Source organism: Thalia democratica, chromosome 4, assembly GCF_965202585.1.
Source record: "Thalia democratica chromosome 4, ktThaDemo2.hap1.1, whole genome shotgun sequence".
Classification (NCBI taxonomy): domain Eukaryota; kingdom Metazoa; phylum Chordata; class Thaliacea; order Salpida; family Salpidae; genus Thalia; species Thalia democratica.
The window spans coordinates 14,059,145-14,076,686 of NC_139168.1; the positions used below are offsets into that span (position 1 = coordinate 14,059,145).

Below are 17,542 nucleotides of genomic sequence, written 5' to 3' on the forward strand. Positions count from 1 at the left end.
CACTTTTTTTTAGAAATGAAAGGTAATATAAATGGTTGAAGCTTTAATAATTAATCAACAAATTGGAACAGTTTAAAAACATTAACTTAAGTTTTATAATCTGTTTTATTAAACTACTATTACAAACACCTTCTACAATACCAGTATAAATTATTATCAAAATGAAAAATATTAAGTTCTTGTTGTATAATAGCAGATAATTTTTTTATATATTAAATAGTTCATTGTTTTAAATATCAAAAAAATTTGGTCAAAAAATTTGTCTTACTTAAACCTTATGTGTACGTAACTCTATTTATAAATATTATTTTTTTAAACTCTTTAAACTTTTCTACGTAATAAAGTTTAAGTAAGATATTTGAACATGTATATTGTTTACTTATATGATATTTTGATAAAATTTTAAAAGGGTAGTTTATCTAACAGTATATCTAGTACTTACGTTGATATTTTTTGTTTTTTGTATTTATGACGTCAATATTGATATTATTTAAAATAAATATGATTTTTAAGATTCTATGCTCACAAAAAGTGTAACAGTAAAATTGTTTTACCAATACCAAATTAAAACAAACAGAGATAATTTTAAATGATTGATGTAAGTTTGCACTTAAAGTTTACTTTGACAATAAGTTTAGCAATTTTTAAAAACCATTTGCTGAAAATACATTGTGATAAGTATGCTTAGGGTAAAATAGATAAATGTAAATGAATTTTCTTATTAATTAAAATGTGTTTTAAAACTTTTCAAATAAGGTTTAAAATTAAAATTACAAGATACTTTAAAATTAGTAATAGAATGGTAAATGTTGTAATTTGACTTTTAATTTTTTTAACAATACGTTGAGTAAGTTATCATAAACAACTGCAAAAAACACATTGTAATAGGTTTATAGTTTAAAAAATAAATATTACTCAATTCATAGTGATTGTGTTTAGTTTTAACTGTGAAAAACCTAAAATAATATAACTTCCTATAGTTACTACTGCCAAAAACTACTAATAACTAATTTAACGTGATTTAGTTAAAAAAATAATGTTACTAATGCATTACTCATATAGTAATTACTTAAAATACATTAGTTTTTACCTTTTTTAAGGTTTTTTTTTTTGTTTAATTTTAAGCAATTTACACATAAACTATTATGCTTTACAAAATTAAATGTTTAATGTTTGACTTAACAATGTAGATCATTTGTTAAATTACTAATACCTGTTTGCACCCTTGTAATGTAAATAATAAATATCTACAAAAAGTAAAGGGTAAAGTCCAAAACTACAAAATTTACGACTTGAATGTTTAAGTGAAAGTAATTGCGATAAAAAATTTATAGTCACAAAGTTAAATGTCTAAAGTCTACTTTACCCGTAATTTTCCAAGTTCAACATGAACTTTATTAAAACTAGTACAAAACTGAAAGTTTTTTGTTTAATAAGAAAAATTCGTGTAAAAGTTTTTGTGTGAAGAAAAATGCAAAACTTTAGATAAAATACATTAAATGTTATAATTTTTATTTTTTCAAAATTAAATGTTTTATTTTAAGACTCTAATTTCTATACTATTTATATAATGATGTATCGATATTACAAACAAACAAAGTTTTTTTAAAGTTATACTGATTTAACTTTTATTCTTTACACTTACTTAAAAACACTAACCGAAGTTGTTCATTTAAAAACTTATTTGTTTTTTTTAAGTAGATTTTACATTATTCAAGTATTTAATACAGTCAAATTTTCGATTGAATTTTGATAATCAAAATATTTTTTTATAGGTAATTTTTTTTGCGGTAATCACAAATGTCGCAATGTTGGCCTGCTTATTATCAATACCAAGTTTAAGCAAATACTGAAAACTTAAAATAATTTTTGATGTGTTGTTTACTTTATTTTTTGCCAGTAAATATAAATTCTAGTAAACTTAACAAACATGGAAATATTGACATAAGAAGTTTCAACAAGTATTTTACAAAGTTTTTTTGGAAAACATGTGTTATTAGTTTATAGAACTAGTATGTTCGATAATCATTCTTATCGTGAAATTAATAAATATAAGTCTTTAAAATTTATTGTTTAATAAAGTTGTTTGAAAAATGAAATTAATAAAAAACTCTAAAACTAGCAATAAATTGTTAGTTGTATATCTTTTTTTTTTAAACAATACGTTAATTAAGTTGATACTAACACTTACTAAAAACATTTTTTATTGAATTTATTGTTATAAAAACAAATAATAAACTAATTTATAATTATTGAACTTAGTTTTTAACAAAAAACCTTTACGTAACACAACTTTATTATAGTAATTACAGTAAAACTTGTTAAAAGTACTTAAACTTGTCGAATTAACAAAAAAACTTTGATAATGAACTAATAACCAGCATAGTTTTTACTGTGTTTTATTTTATCACTTTCATCTTTTCAAATTTATTTAAGCAATTTCTAAAAAAAGTTATTTTCTTATAAAAAAAAAGTTTTTAATTATACCTTGAGTTAAATTACTTTCGTAGTATTTTACAAATTATTTATTAGCACTCGTGATGTAAGTTATAAAAATTTACAAAAATCCAAGCCTTTAGTCCAAAGCTATAAAACTTACGGCTTACATTTTTAATTAAAAATAAATCGCAATAGTCACAAATTTAAATGTGTAAAGTCTGTTTTACCCGTAACTTTGTTATCCCAAAGGAGTTATGAACTTTTGGTTTTTTTTAAAAACTAAATGTTTATAGTAAGTTGATAAGAAAGTTTTGTGAAACAACTATAAGTTTTCGTGACAATAAAATGCAAAGAATCTGATAATTTCGATAAATACTTTACTGTAAATGTAAAAAAAACTTTGCTTTTTTATTTTAATACTCTAGTTATTATTTGTACAAAGATGCGTCGGCAGCTTTTGTACAATAACAAATGATATTCATTAAAAAGTTTGTTTAAATTTTTATACAAAAAAATTAAAATTTTTCAAAATCTCAAAACAGATTAATTTTACTGATAAAATTTAGATTATTAAAATATACTTTTATTATAGTTTATTTTGCAGTAATTACAAATGTTGCAATATTGGCTTGATTTATATCATTACCAAGTTTAAGCAAATACTGAAAATTTAAAATAATTGTTGAAGTTTATATGAATTGTTTGCTAATAAATTTGAGCGATTTATTTTAACAAAGTGCTAAAAATAGGTTATCATACGCTAATCTCTTTTACCGAAACGTAAATTTTTCTATTTACATTATAATTCTAGGTATTTCATGAGCCATTTATGTAGGTAAAATGTTAATTTATTGATAACCTAGCTTTTTTAGAACTAACCACCAAAAAATGGCTTGTAAAATTTCATAAACTTTTTTAAGAACTGATAAAAAAAAAAATACTTTTTTTCAACTTAACATATTTATGACATAAAAGTTGTAGTCATTAGTAGCATTTAGAATAACAAAACAAACAATCTTTGAAACGTTTTACTTTCTTATTAATTTTACTATCTTTTGTTTCAAATTTTTATCCATTCAATTTTTCTGATGAAATTTTAATGGTTTAAGAGATTGTTCAGTTTAATAAATATAGCATTTTCAACAGCTAACAACATAATTTATTTTTAATACATGTTATAAACCCTTTTTTTATTAAACGATAAAAAAACACTTAAAATATTTGGTCCAAGAACCTCGTGCACTAAAAAACCATCTGGTTATCGAGTTGCATACCACTTGGATACTTTTAAACGTCTTGTCCAGGACAATAAGCAATGTATAAAAAGATTGATAGAAAAGTAATGATTTGTATGCAATATTTCATTTCAGAAATGAGTACTAAACTTTTGTAAAACATGTTTATAAAGCAGTCTGTTAAATTATAAAAGTTTTAGTACTGTTCTGAAAATTAATTTTTATATTTTAGTGTGTCTCTAAGCTTTATTTAAAGTAATTTGCAAGTCTAAACTATCAAAACATATTTATATGACAATGACATATCAAAATACGATGATGGCATGATTTATCATCAATGCCAAGTTTAAGCAAATATCAAATTTTTAAAGTAATTGATGTAAGTTTGATTTTGTTGTTTGCTTTAACAATAAACTTTATCTTGGTGTTAAAAATAAACGCGGCAAGCTTATCTGGTATTACGAGAAATTAAATTTGTTATATTTGCTTTACCTTCAAAGTTTAATACATTTATAAACAGGTTAGCTTAAAACTAGAACTAAAATCTAAACTGTTAATTTTTTTTGTTACAACTGCAAGCCAGAAGTTAGAATTTTTCAAACTAGATCATAAAAATAAATATTGGGAAAAAAAATATTTGAAAAGAATGAATAATTGTTTGAGTATATCTTTATGCTCACTTATAAGTTTTTTGAATACCTGTTTAGTAATTATTTTTCAAATACAACTTTTTAAACGAAAGTTATAGCTCTGTTTTTCTAATAAAACTTTAGATATTGCATTTTAATAAAAGAAAACTACCGTAAAAAATTGTTGTAATCTAAGTTATATTTGTCATAATTTATATTAAATATTTAATGTATCGCTACATAAATCAAACAAACGTTGTTGCTATCTTAAATAGTTTTCAATGTAATCTTTTAATATAAATGTTATAATAAAATGTGAAAAAAATGTTTACTTTTAAGAATTAATTTTTTTTTTTTACTGCAGAAGCTTACTTTTATTACTAATTATATTTTATGTTCTAGCAACTTAATATTAAAAAAAAAATAAAACAACTAACGACTAAAAAAAAATTACTATTAACTAGTTACTGTTAAAATTGGTGAAATTTTAACAATAAATAAAATAACTGAATAAAACAGCTTTAAAATAGTAAAATTCTTATTTTATAAAAACAGAAAGTGAACAGTTTAATAAGGTATCACGACAATTTAAAAGTTGTTTAACACTTTGTAACAAAGATCTTCTAAACTAACTTAAGCAACATAAATAAAAATTTAAAAACTTATAAAATAATATACAGTGAGTGGAAGACTCTTTCACTTTAATCCTTTACTTTATGATTTTAAAAATATAAAACTCAACTTATCTTGAACTAAAATATAAGTTTTGAAGAACCTTCATAGTTAAAACATTGTAAACTTAGTGACGTTATAGTTGAATAAAAATTATTCGAATTAAAAAACACGTAAGAAAATACCAAGCTTTAAGTTCAAATACAATTTAAATAGTCTAACGTTTTCATTAAAGTGTTATTTTTATATAGTAATGAAAAGCTTGTTTAATACATCTTAGAGATTGTTTTACTGAATAGAATACTATTTTTAAACTAATAAAGCACAGTATACTTTTATAAACGTTACTTTAAAAGTTTATTTTGAAGTTCTTGTAAAGGTAGACAGTATAATTTTTAATTGTAAATTAACTATTTTAGAGTTAAATAAACGCTTAAGTTAATAAATGTTAGAGTATTCAAAATGAAAGACAAGTATTAAAAACACGTTTTATTAATTATTTTACGCTTTAAATTTTAACTGCAACCTTTTTATTTTGATTGTTAATTTACATTTGAACATATTACAATATTTGTTTTTTGTGTCTAACAAAGTAAACATTTCTAGTAATTTACGAGTAATGTTTTATTTATTTTCAATTTTTTGCCGGTAATTATAAGTTCTAATAAACTTAATAAACATGTAAATATTTACATCACAGTGCTTTAGAAGTGTTCTGACAAAGCTTTTTTTTGGGAAACAAACATAGCCAACTTCTTAATACTACTCTTAAGACGAATCAAAAGGTTTCATAAGACTTCAAAAAAATTGTAGTCAAATAAACATGCAACTACTTATTATATCAACCAATTACTTGATGCTACACGCGTTTTAATTTTGTTTTCTGAATGTTATAAATGTTTAAAATTTTGTTTGTTTTATTAAAAGTATCAAAACTGTGGAACCCTTTTAAAATTGCTTTATTTCGCTTTGCAGTCTTGTTGCTGATGTTTGTTTTACTTACCAGTTTTAAATAAAGTAAAATTGTATGTTCTAACTTTAGTTTTTATAATTTGTATAATAAAGTATTTGTTTTTAGTGATAAAAATACTAAATCATACCATTTATTGTGTGCTGCAAAGTAGAAACAAATAAGAACAAGATAAAAAATAAGAAGGCAAATTTAATTCTTTACAGATTACTACTAATATATATTTTACAAAAAACATTAAGAATTTGTACTCTTTAAAGTTAAAATTGTTTTCAGCTGAAAAATCTTTCAACGCATTTAAAGTTTAGAATGTAGTTAAAGTACTCAAGAGGGTGAATGTATAAAAAGTAGTTTAAATAAATTGTTTAAAATGCAATACTAATGTTTAAAAATATATTGAAGAAAATATTTTGCTTGTGAATTTCTACAAAACAATATTTCATTCTCAGAATGCTAATTTTTCAAAAAAAGTTCAAACTAAAAGGCAAGTAGTAAAATAAAAAATTTGAATATCTCAAGCAGTATTTTACTCAAAAAAAGAAAACTGTTTATTTTTATTTGTAGTAGTACGACGTGTTGTCCCACAAGCAGCTCGTATATCCGATTGATGACGTCATAGCGGAAACGCAAACCTCACGCGTGACTCCGAGACAATGGAAGAACGTTCCGACACTGGAAATTAAAACAAATAAATTTTGATGAAATTAAAACAAAATAAAAGTTCAACAAGTATTTAAAAACAAATAAAACAGTCGAACATTATTCAACCAAACTAAACAGAATAAAAATGTATGAATTTGAACGTTCACAATAGAAATACATTTTTTATAAAAAACCGTTTTATTATTACAACTCACATGAACCCTTTCTTCTTATTCTGTGCGTCCGTTGTTTTTTCTCTCAGAACAAATTTTCTCGCACCTCTGCAGTACAAGCGCATATACTCCTCCCAAGTGAAACTGTTCGGATCGAAGTTGAACGTCTGGAAAATAGTGTGTTTGTTAGTTTGATTGGAAAAATATTTGTATAAGTTAAAATAAATATTACTTTATGAAATATTATTAAGAATTTGATCTATTGCAAAGTTAAGTTTTATTTCTATACACACATTCTCTTCCTGAACGAAATTAAATGAAGGCTATACTTAACAAATAAACAACAAACTTTTTGATCTTTTTCGTTCAAGGACATCAGTAAATTTTTTGATTTTTTCCACTGAAAATCGTGGCAATACATGAAGAAAGGCTCCATAACCTCCATACCAGCCCGCAACTTTTTGTATATCATAACAGCTCTGAATATATATATAGTTTTGGTCACAGATTGTTGAAAAAAAAAAACAGTTATTTATTTTTTTCAAAAAGAACTTTTTTTTATTCCATTATGGCTCTAAAATTATTATTTTCGATGAAAAGAAAAAATTAATAAATTTTTATATATATCATAACAGGTTTAAAAAAAGGGTTTTGGTTACAGTTATCTGTGAACAAATTTAGCTTTTTTACAAAGCGTTTTGTGCATCAGCGTTGCTCTAAAAATGTTTAAATTATAATTTATGATTGTTTAGTATTAAAAAATAGTGTTTTGTTATAATTTTGCCTACGAAGAAGAAAAAGAAGAATTATAAGCTCATTTTTTTCACCAAAAAATTCATGCTATGCAATTAATCAAAAAATTGTTTTTATTCTAAACACTCTGCTACAATCAAACTAACGTTGCACTCTAAAAATTTTACACTGTGTACAACGTTACTCAAAAAAATCCAAAACTGTAGTTTTAACACCAACATAAACTTTTACACCACTTACCTTGGTGTTTGTCTAACATCACTATAAGTTTGATATCAATTTAACTTTCGTATTGATTTTATTAGTTACAATCTTTTTATTGTTTTACATCAACAAAAACTTTTACGCCACCTACCTCGGTGTTTGTCCGCTCAAGCGAGCCAAGATGTCGACTATGAAGCTGGGTACGTATTCTTTGAAGAATGACCTCACTTCGTATAATTTCTTGTTGTAAGTCACGCTCGTGTTGTGGGGTGCAATCATGTCCGCAGGCTCCTTTTTGCCCCAAATTTGCAGACCATCGACTGTGAAAATATTTAAAGTGAAAATTGTATACCAGTTTTTTGTGTTGAAGCTTTTGAATTAGGTGAAGAAAAAACGTAAATTAAAATATAATGTAACATAAGTGGAAATATAATTTAGCTGGAGAGTTAAATACAAAACTTTGTTTTAAACTTTGTCTGAGGAGCATATAGTTTAAGTGCAAACTCTTTCTTAATAAATTTAAAATTCTGTTACATATTTGTTAAGTTGTAATAATTACGTATTTTAATAATTTAACAAACTTGAACGTTTTTTGTTGAAGTTTTTTCTAACTTAATTTTGTTTTTATGAAAAAAAAAATTAACAACTTTTCAACTTGATCGTGTTTTTTTTTAAATAAAATCAAATTACCTATATGCTGAATTGGAAAAGGGTTTTGTGCGCAGGTGGTAATGTGATAGCAAGGAACTTGTTTTGATTCTTCAACAAATCTTTCAGCAGGTGAATCCGTATCTGTGAGAACAAAAACAGATGTATAAAACATGTTTAAAAACTTTTTACTACTTAGAATTTGTAGAAAAAATCTTTCAGTGAAGTATTGTGTGAAAATAGATAAAAATATAAAATACGTGTTCAAAACTTTTTTAAAAAATATTTTTTTTAAATATTTAAATAATTTCAGTTTTAGTAAACCAACGTTTAATTCATGTTCATATACTGTTTAGTACTTTAATTTTGTCTACCAATATAGTTGAGTAAAAGAAAAGACGTCTGTTTGATTTATAAACTTATTTAAAACCCGCAAATTTTGTGTTTTTCATAATATTTATTAGTACTTATGTTTCTCAAAAGCCGCTTAAATAAAACAGATGCAAAAATCTCAACACTTTATAACGTTACTTAAAGCCTTTTATTTTTATTCTTTATATTTTTACCTGATAAATCAGAAGAGTCAGATTCTTCTGAAAATGTTGATTCGTGAGAAAAGTATCCTTCGGAGCTGATCTCATCCATGGAAGATGATTGCAATCCCAATCTCAATCCGAGCTTGGACCTGTTAATGTTTTTAGTTTAAAGAGAACTGTTCTAATTTTTTAAAGCTTGTATCTGGGAAAGCTTGGTTTATAAAATCAAATGTTGCAAAACAACAAGCTTTCAAAATTTGATAGCTTTTAAATAAATCAAACAAATTTCAACATTTATAACTAATGCTTTCATAACAAAGAACTCTGTAATGGCATTTTTGAAAATCAAGATTCACTTGAAAAATTATTTAGGTGTATTTAAACAAAATCATCATCTAAACAAACAAAGTTTGTTAAAACAATTTTTTGAACTTATATAATAAATATCTAAATTTATACGTAGCTTCATTATCAACCCATCGCTTTTACAACATTATAAAAGAACATCAATATTAAAAAAATTAATTTAAAACAAACCTCTTTTGGTTGTTGGCATCAACAGCGGTTTTCATCGCCGCAACAATGCACCCGTTCACGACGAAGTCAACCGGAACGAGATCGGCGTTTATCTGATTGTCGGCGTTGGCCAGCTTGCAAATTCCCTTCAAATTGGCGGCGACGAAGGCGGTGGGTCCGTACACGTTGGTGATCCACCCTTGGTGGGGTTCCAGCAAGGAGGGGGTTATCATGCCGGGTCGCACGATACAGCAGGGGATTTCCCCACACTCGTTCATAATGGCCTCCTCCGCCCAAGCTTTCGTCAGTGTGTATGTGTTCGGCCTGTTTGTTTGTTTTTAATTCTAATATATGTATATATATATTTAACTGTTCAAAATATAGTTTTAATTGTTTGCTAACAAAAGATCCTAGTAAAGTAACTTCACTGGAATATAAATAAAAACAAATTATACAGTAATCTTCCTTTATTCTACCAACATATGTTTCTGTGTGTCAACGAATCAACACACTTCAACTGGGTTGTTAATAGGAAAGATAACTCATCTTTTCTATTAACAACCCAGTTGAAGTGTGTTGAATCGTTGACACACAGAAACATATGTTGGTAGAATAAAGGAAGATTACTGTATAATTTGTTTTTATATATATATTTATTTATATTTATAATACAAAAAAGCAACTAATGTTCGTATTGTTTACTAAAATTTCTACGTTTTATAAATATAAAGCAAACAGCAAATGTTTTTTTAAAGAATCACAAAAAACACATGTTTTTTTAATTTAGCATAAATAAGTGTCGTAAGTTAAAAAAAATATATATAAATAACACTAAAATAATATAAAAAAATAACAAAAAAACTCACAATCCGTCTAATAATTGTGGCAGCATTCTAGCGAGTTGCTCGTTGTTCAAAAACTTCAAAGACTTTTCAAAGTTCCTGTAGTCGACCTTTCTCCTGTATATTTTCTCCTCTACGACGTCACAGTGGTTGTGCGAGTTGACGAAGGCGGTGCTGACGTGAACGAACGATTCCAAATGGCGACACCTGGCGAGCAGTTTCACGATTCTCCTCGTGCACTGAACATTCATTTCGAATGCTATCCTGTTGGATGATAAGTGTTTTTATATTTATATATTGTTTTGTTATTTGATGGACGACTCAACGTTCATCTATATTGTTTAAAATTATAATTTCTTTTGCATAAATAATATTAACTCTTTTCGTATAAAGTCTTGTTAGAAAAGCTATGTGGTGTTGTTATAAAAAGTTTGAAAAAAATTATTATCGAGATTAGCTTTGGGACATGCTAAAATTATAAAGTAATACTTTCTAACTGTTTTGTATTATACATAGTAATAAATAATCAAAAAACAACTATAAAGAACACTAAACAAAAAAAAAACTATAATAAAAATTACGAATTTACTTCAATAAAATACCTGATAATTTCGTTGAATTTTAATGTGGCAGCGCAGTGAATGAAAACGTTCACTTCGTTTCTCAACAATCTCTTCGATTCTCGACTCAACCCGAGATCTTTGGCCTCCAAGTCGCAACTGACAAATGCAAGTTTGTCCATGAAGTTCGGGTGAACTTTCTTAACTCGATCGAAGCACTGTATGAAATTTAAAACTTAGATATTTGCGAGTAGTTAAATGCAATTAAAAAACAAAACTATCTGTTTGTTATATTAACTTGCTTTTAAAAACACTGTAAGCTGTTTATGTTTAAGCATAATAATTCTGTTTGGAATTTTTTTTTCTAAAAAACTCTTTGTTATTTCATGTTGTTTATTTTTTTTATCAATTTGTTTCTTTCGAAGGATTATGTTTTTTTAGCAACAACTTTAAAACAAACTAACAGGTTTATCAGCAAGTGATTTGAGACGATCTTCGGGAGTCACTCCCCTCTTGTTCCTGATCAGCAAGATTATCTTCTTCACATCCGGGCAGCTGTATAGCAGCTTCTCAACAATCCCCTGACCCAGGAATCCGGTGCCACCCGTCAGCGCCACGGTTTTTCCCGCGTAAAATTGAGCGATTGGCTGGTACTGGGGTGTCGGTTGGTTCTGTTTGAAGTTATTGTTAATAAACAACATTGTATAAAAAAATATTGTCAATAAGGTATATTTTTTACGAAAAATCCGCTGCTAAGTTTGCAGTTATGAAAATTTCTTTCTGTAATAATAACAATTAAAATAATAAAGTATTTTATTTTTTTCTACAGTATACTTAAAGCGTTTTAACTTTTAATAATACTTAACTTTTAATAGTTTAAAAAATCTTTGAAATTAATAGGAAAAGCAATTAAGCTTAATAAAATTTTAATTTAAATTATGTAAAGTTTAGAAACAATAATTTTTTTAAACCTAGTCAATAAGTTTTTTAAGCTGTGAACAAATATTAGGTTTCAAAGATACTTGATTTTGTTAGATTGTCGTAAGAAAAAACTAGCCAATTGAAAAAAGTCATATAGCCTCACTGTAGCGTATATGAAAAATATCTGTTTAACAACATTTAGTTAATAAAACTAAACTGTTATTCTACATATCAACAACTATTACCTTTACAAGCATGTTTGTATGTTATTTTTTGCTTCAGTTGCAGTGTCAACTAACAGAATATTGTTTTTGATTTTAAGCCTGCTGGGCTGTTATATATATTTTTTTTTGAGAGAGAGAAAAAATAAAAAGAGTAAACATATTCAACCGGCGTTTTACTGAAAATTTAAAGCTAGTAAACAATTATCATCAGTTTGTAACGTTTCGTAATTTGTTTAATGTTTTGGCCGTAAAACAGCAATTATTCAAGTAAAAACAAACTTTTTTGGGTAGATAAAACCACAAACAAACAAATTATCAGAACTTTTTGCAATTACTTTGTAAAAAAATTATTATTCTAATTTGCTTGCTACAAACTTTCTTCAAAACTTGTTTTCATTTATAAAACACTTTTTTTAGAAATGAAAGGTAATATATTTGGTTGAAGCTTTAATTATTAATCAACAAATTGGATCAGTTTAAAAACATTAACAAAAGTTTTATAATCTGTTTTATTAACCTATTATTACAAACACCTTCTACAATACCAGTATAAATGATTTTCAAAATCAAAAATTTTAAATTCTTGTTGTATAATAGCAGATAATTTTTTTATATTAAATAGTTTATTGTTTTAAATATCAAAAAAGTTTGGTCAAAAAATTTGTCTGACTTAACCCTTATGTGTACGTAACTCTATTTATAAATGTTACTTTTTAAAACTCTTTAAACTTTTCTAAATAATAAAGTTTTAGTAAGATATTTGAACATGTATATTGTTTACTTATATGATATTTTGATAAAATTTTAAAAGGGTAGTTTATCTAACAGTATATCTAGTACTTACGTTGACATTTTTTTTGTTTTTTGTATTTTTGACGTCAATATTTATATTATTTGAAATAAATATGATTTTTAAAATTCTATGCTCACAAAAAGTGTAACGGTAAAATTATTTTACCAATACCAAATTAAAACAAACAGAAAAATTTTTTAATGATTGATGTAAGTTTGCACTTAAAGTTTACTTTGACAATTTTTAAAATCAATTGCTGAAAATACATTGTGATAAGTATGCTTAGGGTAAAACAAATAAATGTAAGTGAATTTTGTCATTATTTAAAACGTGTTTTAAAACTTTTCAAAAAACGTTTAAAATTAAAATTACAAGATACTTAAAAATTAATAATAAAATGGTAAATGTTGTAATTTGACTTTTAATTTTTTTTAACAATACGTTGAGTAAGTTAACATAAACAACTGCTACAGACACATTGCAATAGGTTATTATTTATTTATATTTGTTTATACTACAAAAAGTAAAGGGTAAAGTCCAAAACTACAAAATTTACGACTTGAATGTTTAAGTGAAAGTAATTGCGATAAAAAATTTATAGTCACAAAGTTAAATGTCTAAAGTCTACTTTACCCGTAATCTACCAAGTTCAACATGAACTTTATTAAAACTAGTACAAAACTGAAAGTTTTTTGTTTAATAAGAAAAATTCGTGTAAAAGGTTTTGTGTGAAGACAAATGCAAAACTTTAGATAAAATACATTAAATGTTATAATTTTTATTTTTTCAAAATTAAATGTTTTATTTTAAGACTCTAACTTCTATACTACTTATATAATGATGTATCGATATTACAAATAAACAAAGATTTTTAAAGTTATACTGATTTAACTTTTATTCTTTACACTTACTTAAAAACACTAACCGAAGTTGTTCATTTAAAAACTTATTTGTTTTTTTTAAGTAGATTTTACATTATTCAAGTATTTAATACAGTCAAGTTTTTGATTAAATTTTGATAATCAAACTATACTTTTATAATAGTTTATTTTGCAGTAATTACAAATGTTGCAATGTTGGCCTGGCTTATTATCAATACCAAGTTTAAGCAAATATAGAAAATTAAAATAATTTTTGATGTGTTATTTACCTAATTTTTTCCAGTAATTATAAATTCTAGTAAACTTAACAAACATGGAAATATTGACATAAGATGTTTCAACATGTATTTTACAAAGTTTTTTTGGAAAACATGTGTTATTAGTTTATAGAACTAATTTGTTTGATAAGCATGCTTATGGTGAAAACAATAATTATAAGTCTTTAAAATTTATTGTTTAATAAAATTGTTTGAATATTTTTTTAAATTAGTTTGAAAAATGAAAGTAACAAAAAACTCAAAAACTAACAATAAATTTTAGTTGTATACCTTTTTTAAAATAATACGTTAATTAAGTTGATAGTATCAACTTGATACTAACAACTACTAAAAACATACTTTATCAAGTTTATTGTTATAAAAACAAATAATAAACTAATTTATAAATATTGAGTTAAGCTTTTAACAAAAAATCTTTACGTAACACAACTTTATTATAGTAATTACAGTAAAACTTGTTAGAACTACTTAAACTTGTCGAATTAACAAAAAAACTTTAATAATGAACTAATAAGCAGCATAGTTTTTACTGTATTTTATTTTATCACTTTCACCTTTTCAAATTTATTTTAGCAATTTCTAACAAAAGTTATTTTCTTATTAAAAAAAAAAATTTCAATTATACTTTGAGTTAAACTACTTTTGTAGTATTTTACATATTATTTATTAGCACCTGTGATGTAAATAATAAACATTTACAAAAATCAAAGCATTAAGTCCTAAGCTATAAAACTTACGTCTTACATTTTTAATTTAAAATAAATCGCAATAGTCAGAAATTTAAACGTGTAAAGTCTGTTTTACCCGTAACTTTGTTATCCCAAAGGAATTATGAACTTTTGGTTTATTTTAAAACTAAATGCATATAGTAAGTTGATAAGAAAATTTTTCTGAAACAATTATAAGTTTTCGTGACAATAAAATGCAAAAAAATCATATAATTTCGATAAATACTTTACTGTAAATGTAAAAAAAAACTTTGCTTTTTAATTTTAATACTCTAGCTATTATTTGTACAAAAATGCGTCGGCAGTTTTTGACCAATAACAAATTTTATTCATTAAAAAGTTTATTTAACTTTTTATACAAACAAAATTTAAATTTTTTAACTCTCGAAACAGATTAACTTTACTGATAAAATTTAGATTATCAAAATATACTTCTATAATAGTTTATTTTGCAGTAATTACAAATGTTGCAATATTTGCCTGATTTATTATCAATACCAAGTTTAAGCAAATACTGAAAATTTAAAATAATTGTTGAAGTTTACATGAATTGTTTGCTAATAAATTTGAGCGATTTATTTTAACAAAGTGCTAAAAATAGGTTATCATACGCTAATCTCTTTTACCGAAAAGTAAATTTTTCTATTTACATTATAATTCTAGGTATTTCATGAGCCATTTATGTAGGTAAAATGTAAATTTATTAATAAGCTAGCTTTTTTAGAACCAACCACCAAAAAATGGCTTGTATAATTTTTTCATAAACTTTTTTAAGAACTGAAAAAAAATAAATATACATATTTTTCAACTTAACATATTTATGAGATAAAAATTGTAGTAACTAGTAGCATTTAGAATAATAAAACAAACAATCTATGAAACGTTTTATTTTCTTATTTTTTTTACTATCTTTCGTTTCAAATTTTTATCCATTCAATTTTTCTGATGAAATTTCAATGGTTTAAGAGGTTGTTTATTTTAATAAGTATAGCTTTTTTAACAACTAGCAACATAATTTATTTTCAATACATGTCATAAACATTTGTTTATTAAACGATAAAAAGTCACTTAAAATATTTGGTTTAAGGACCCGGTGCTTTAAAAAACCATTCGGTTATCGAGTTGCACACCACTTGAATACTTTTTAACGTCTTGTCCTGGACAATAAGCAATGTATAAAAAGGTTTATAAAAAGTAATGATTTGTATGCAATACTTCAATTCAGAAATGAGTACTAAATATTTGTAAAACATGTTTACAAAAAAATCTGTTAAATTATACAAGTTTTAGTACTGTTCTTAAAAGTAATCTTTATATGTTTTGTGTGTCTAAGTGTTATTTAAAGAAATTTGCAAGTCTAAACTATCAAAACACTTTTTAATGGCAAATGTAATTTCAGTATCAAAATACGATGATGACATGATTTATTATCAGTGCTAAATTTAAGCATATACTATTTTTTTTTAATAATTCATGTAATTTTGATTTTGTTGTTTGCTTTAACATTAAACTCAGCGTTTTTATTTGGTGCAAAAAATAAGCGCGGCAAGCTTATCTGGTATTACGAGAAATTATATTTGTAATATTTACTTTACCTTGAAAGTTTACTTGCATTTATGAACAGGTTAGCTTAAACCTAGAACTAAAACCTAAACTGTTGGTTTTATTTTGTAATAATTCCAAGCCAGAAATTAGAATTTTTCAAACTAGATCATCAAAACAAAATATTGAAAAAAAAGAAAGTTTTTTTATACAAAAAGAATGAATAACTGTTCAAGTGTTTTTTCTATACTAACTTATAATTTTTTAAAATACCTATTGAGTAACTATTTTTAAATAAAACTTTTTAAAAGAAAGATATAGCTTTGTTTTTTACTAAAGTTTTATATATTACATTTTGATAAAAGCAAACGTACATTATACTACCGTAAAAAATTGTTTTAATTTAAGTTATTTTTGTCATAATTTGTATGAAAATTATTAGTGTATCACTACGTAAATTGACAAACGTTATTATTATCTTGAATTGTTTTTAATTTTATCTTGTTATAAAAATATTATATCAAAATCTAAATAGGCTTATATTTAAGAATTAAATATTCTGCTTACTACAAAAGCTTCCTTTTATTACTAATTATACTTAATGTTCTACCTATAGATAAGCAAGACTAAGAAAATATTTAATACGACAGCTATGTAAGTTTTGATGTTTAAGAAACAGTTACTTTTTTAACTTTAGTTATTAACTTCTAAAAAGATAAAATAACTAAGGAGCTCTTCTCACGGCAAACAAAAGTCCGGACTTCTGTTCTGCAGACTTTCGCCGATGCTTTTTTTTTTGTTGACAACTAAGGAATTGAAAATTACTATTAAAATTGTTGAAATTTCGACAATACATACAACCTTTGTTTAAAATTATGAAAATATTATTTTTTAAGACAGAAAGTGAACAGATTAATAAGATATCACGATATTAAAAAAGTTGTTTAACACTTTGTAAAAAAGATCTTCTAATTTACTTAAGCAGCATAACTAATAGTTTTAAAACTTTTACAATAGTATACTGTGTTAAAGACTCTCTTGTTTCCTTTACTTTATAATTTAAAAAATATAAAACTTAATGTGTCTCAAACTAAAATATAAGTTTTGAAGAACTTTTAAATGTAAAAAATTGTAAACTTAGTGACATTATAGTTGAATAAAATTATTTAAACTGAAAAATACAGTAGAAAATACTAAGCATTAGTTTCGAATACGATTTAAATAGTCTAACGTGTTTATTCTAAATATTATTTTTGTTTACTAATCAAAGGCTTATTTAATACATGCTAGAGATAATTCAATTGAATTGAATACAATCATTAAACTATTAATACACAACATATTTTTATTAATGTT

At 24.5% G+C, this 17,542-nt stretch overlaps 1 protein-coding gene across 1 annotated transcript; it reads right to left on the bottom strand.

The window, feature by feature from the left end:
- Positions 1 to 6,499: 6,499 nt before the first annotated feature.
- On the bottom strand, positions 6,500 to 11,997 carry LOC145833055 (fatty acyl-CoA reductase 1-like). The gene is made up of 11 exons (XM_082940254.1): positions 11,986 to 11,997; positions 11,284 to 11,490; positions 10,862 to 11,037; positions 10,284 to 10,523; positions 9,439 to 9,741; positions 8,932 to 9,050; positions 8,408 to 8,509; positions 7,869 to 8,037; positions 7,110 to 7,239; positions 6,803 to 6,927; positions 6,500 to 6,617 (listed from the first exon to the last, which is right to left on the bottom strand). The coding sequence occupies exons 1-11, from the start codon at positions 11,995 to 11,997 to the stop codon at positions 6,500 to 6,502; spliced, it is 1,701 nt and encodes a 566-aa protein (XP_082796380.1).
- Between the last annotated feature and the right edge of the window lie 5,545 nt (positions 11,998 to 17,542).

What these genes read in the sequence shown, in the direction of transcription:
- LOC145833055 (XM_082940254.1), bottom strand. An exon ending in GATGCCAACAACCAAAAGAG is followed by an intron (nt 9,051 to 9,438) that starts GTTTGTTTTAAA and finishes AAACATTAACAG; the next exon opens with GTCCAAGCTCGGATTGAGAT. An exon ending in TGAACGAAAAAGATCAAAAA is followed by an intron (nt 6,928 to 7,109) that starts GTTTGTTGTTTA and finishes ACTATTTTCCAG; the next exon opens with ACGTTCAACTTCGATCCGAA.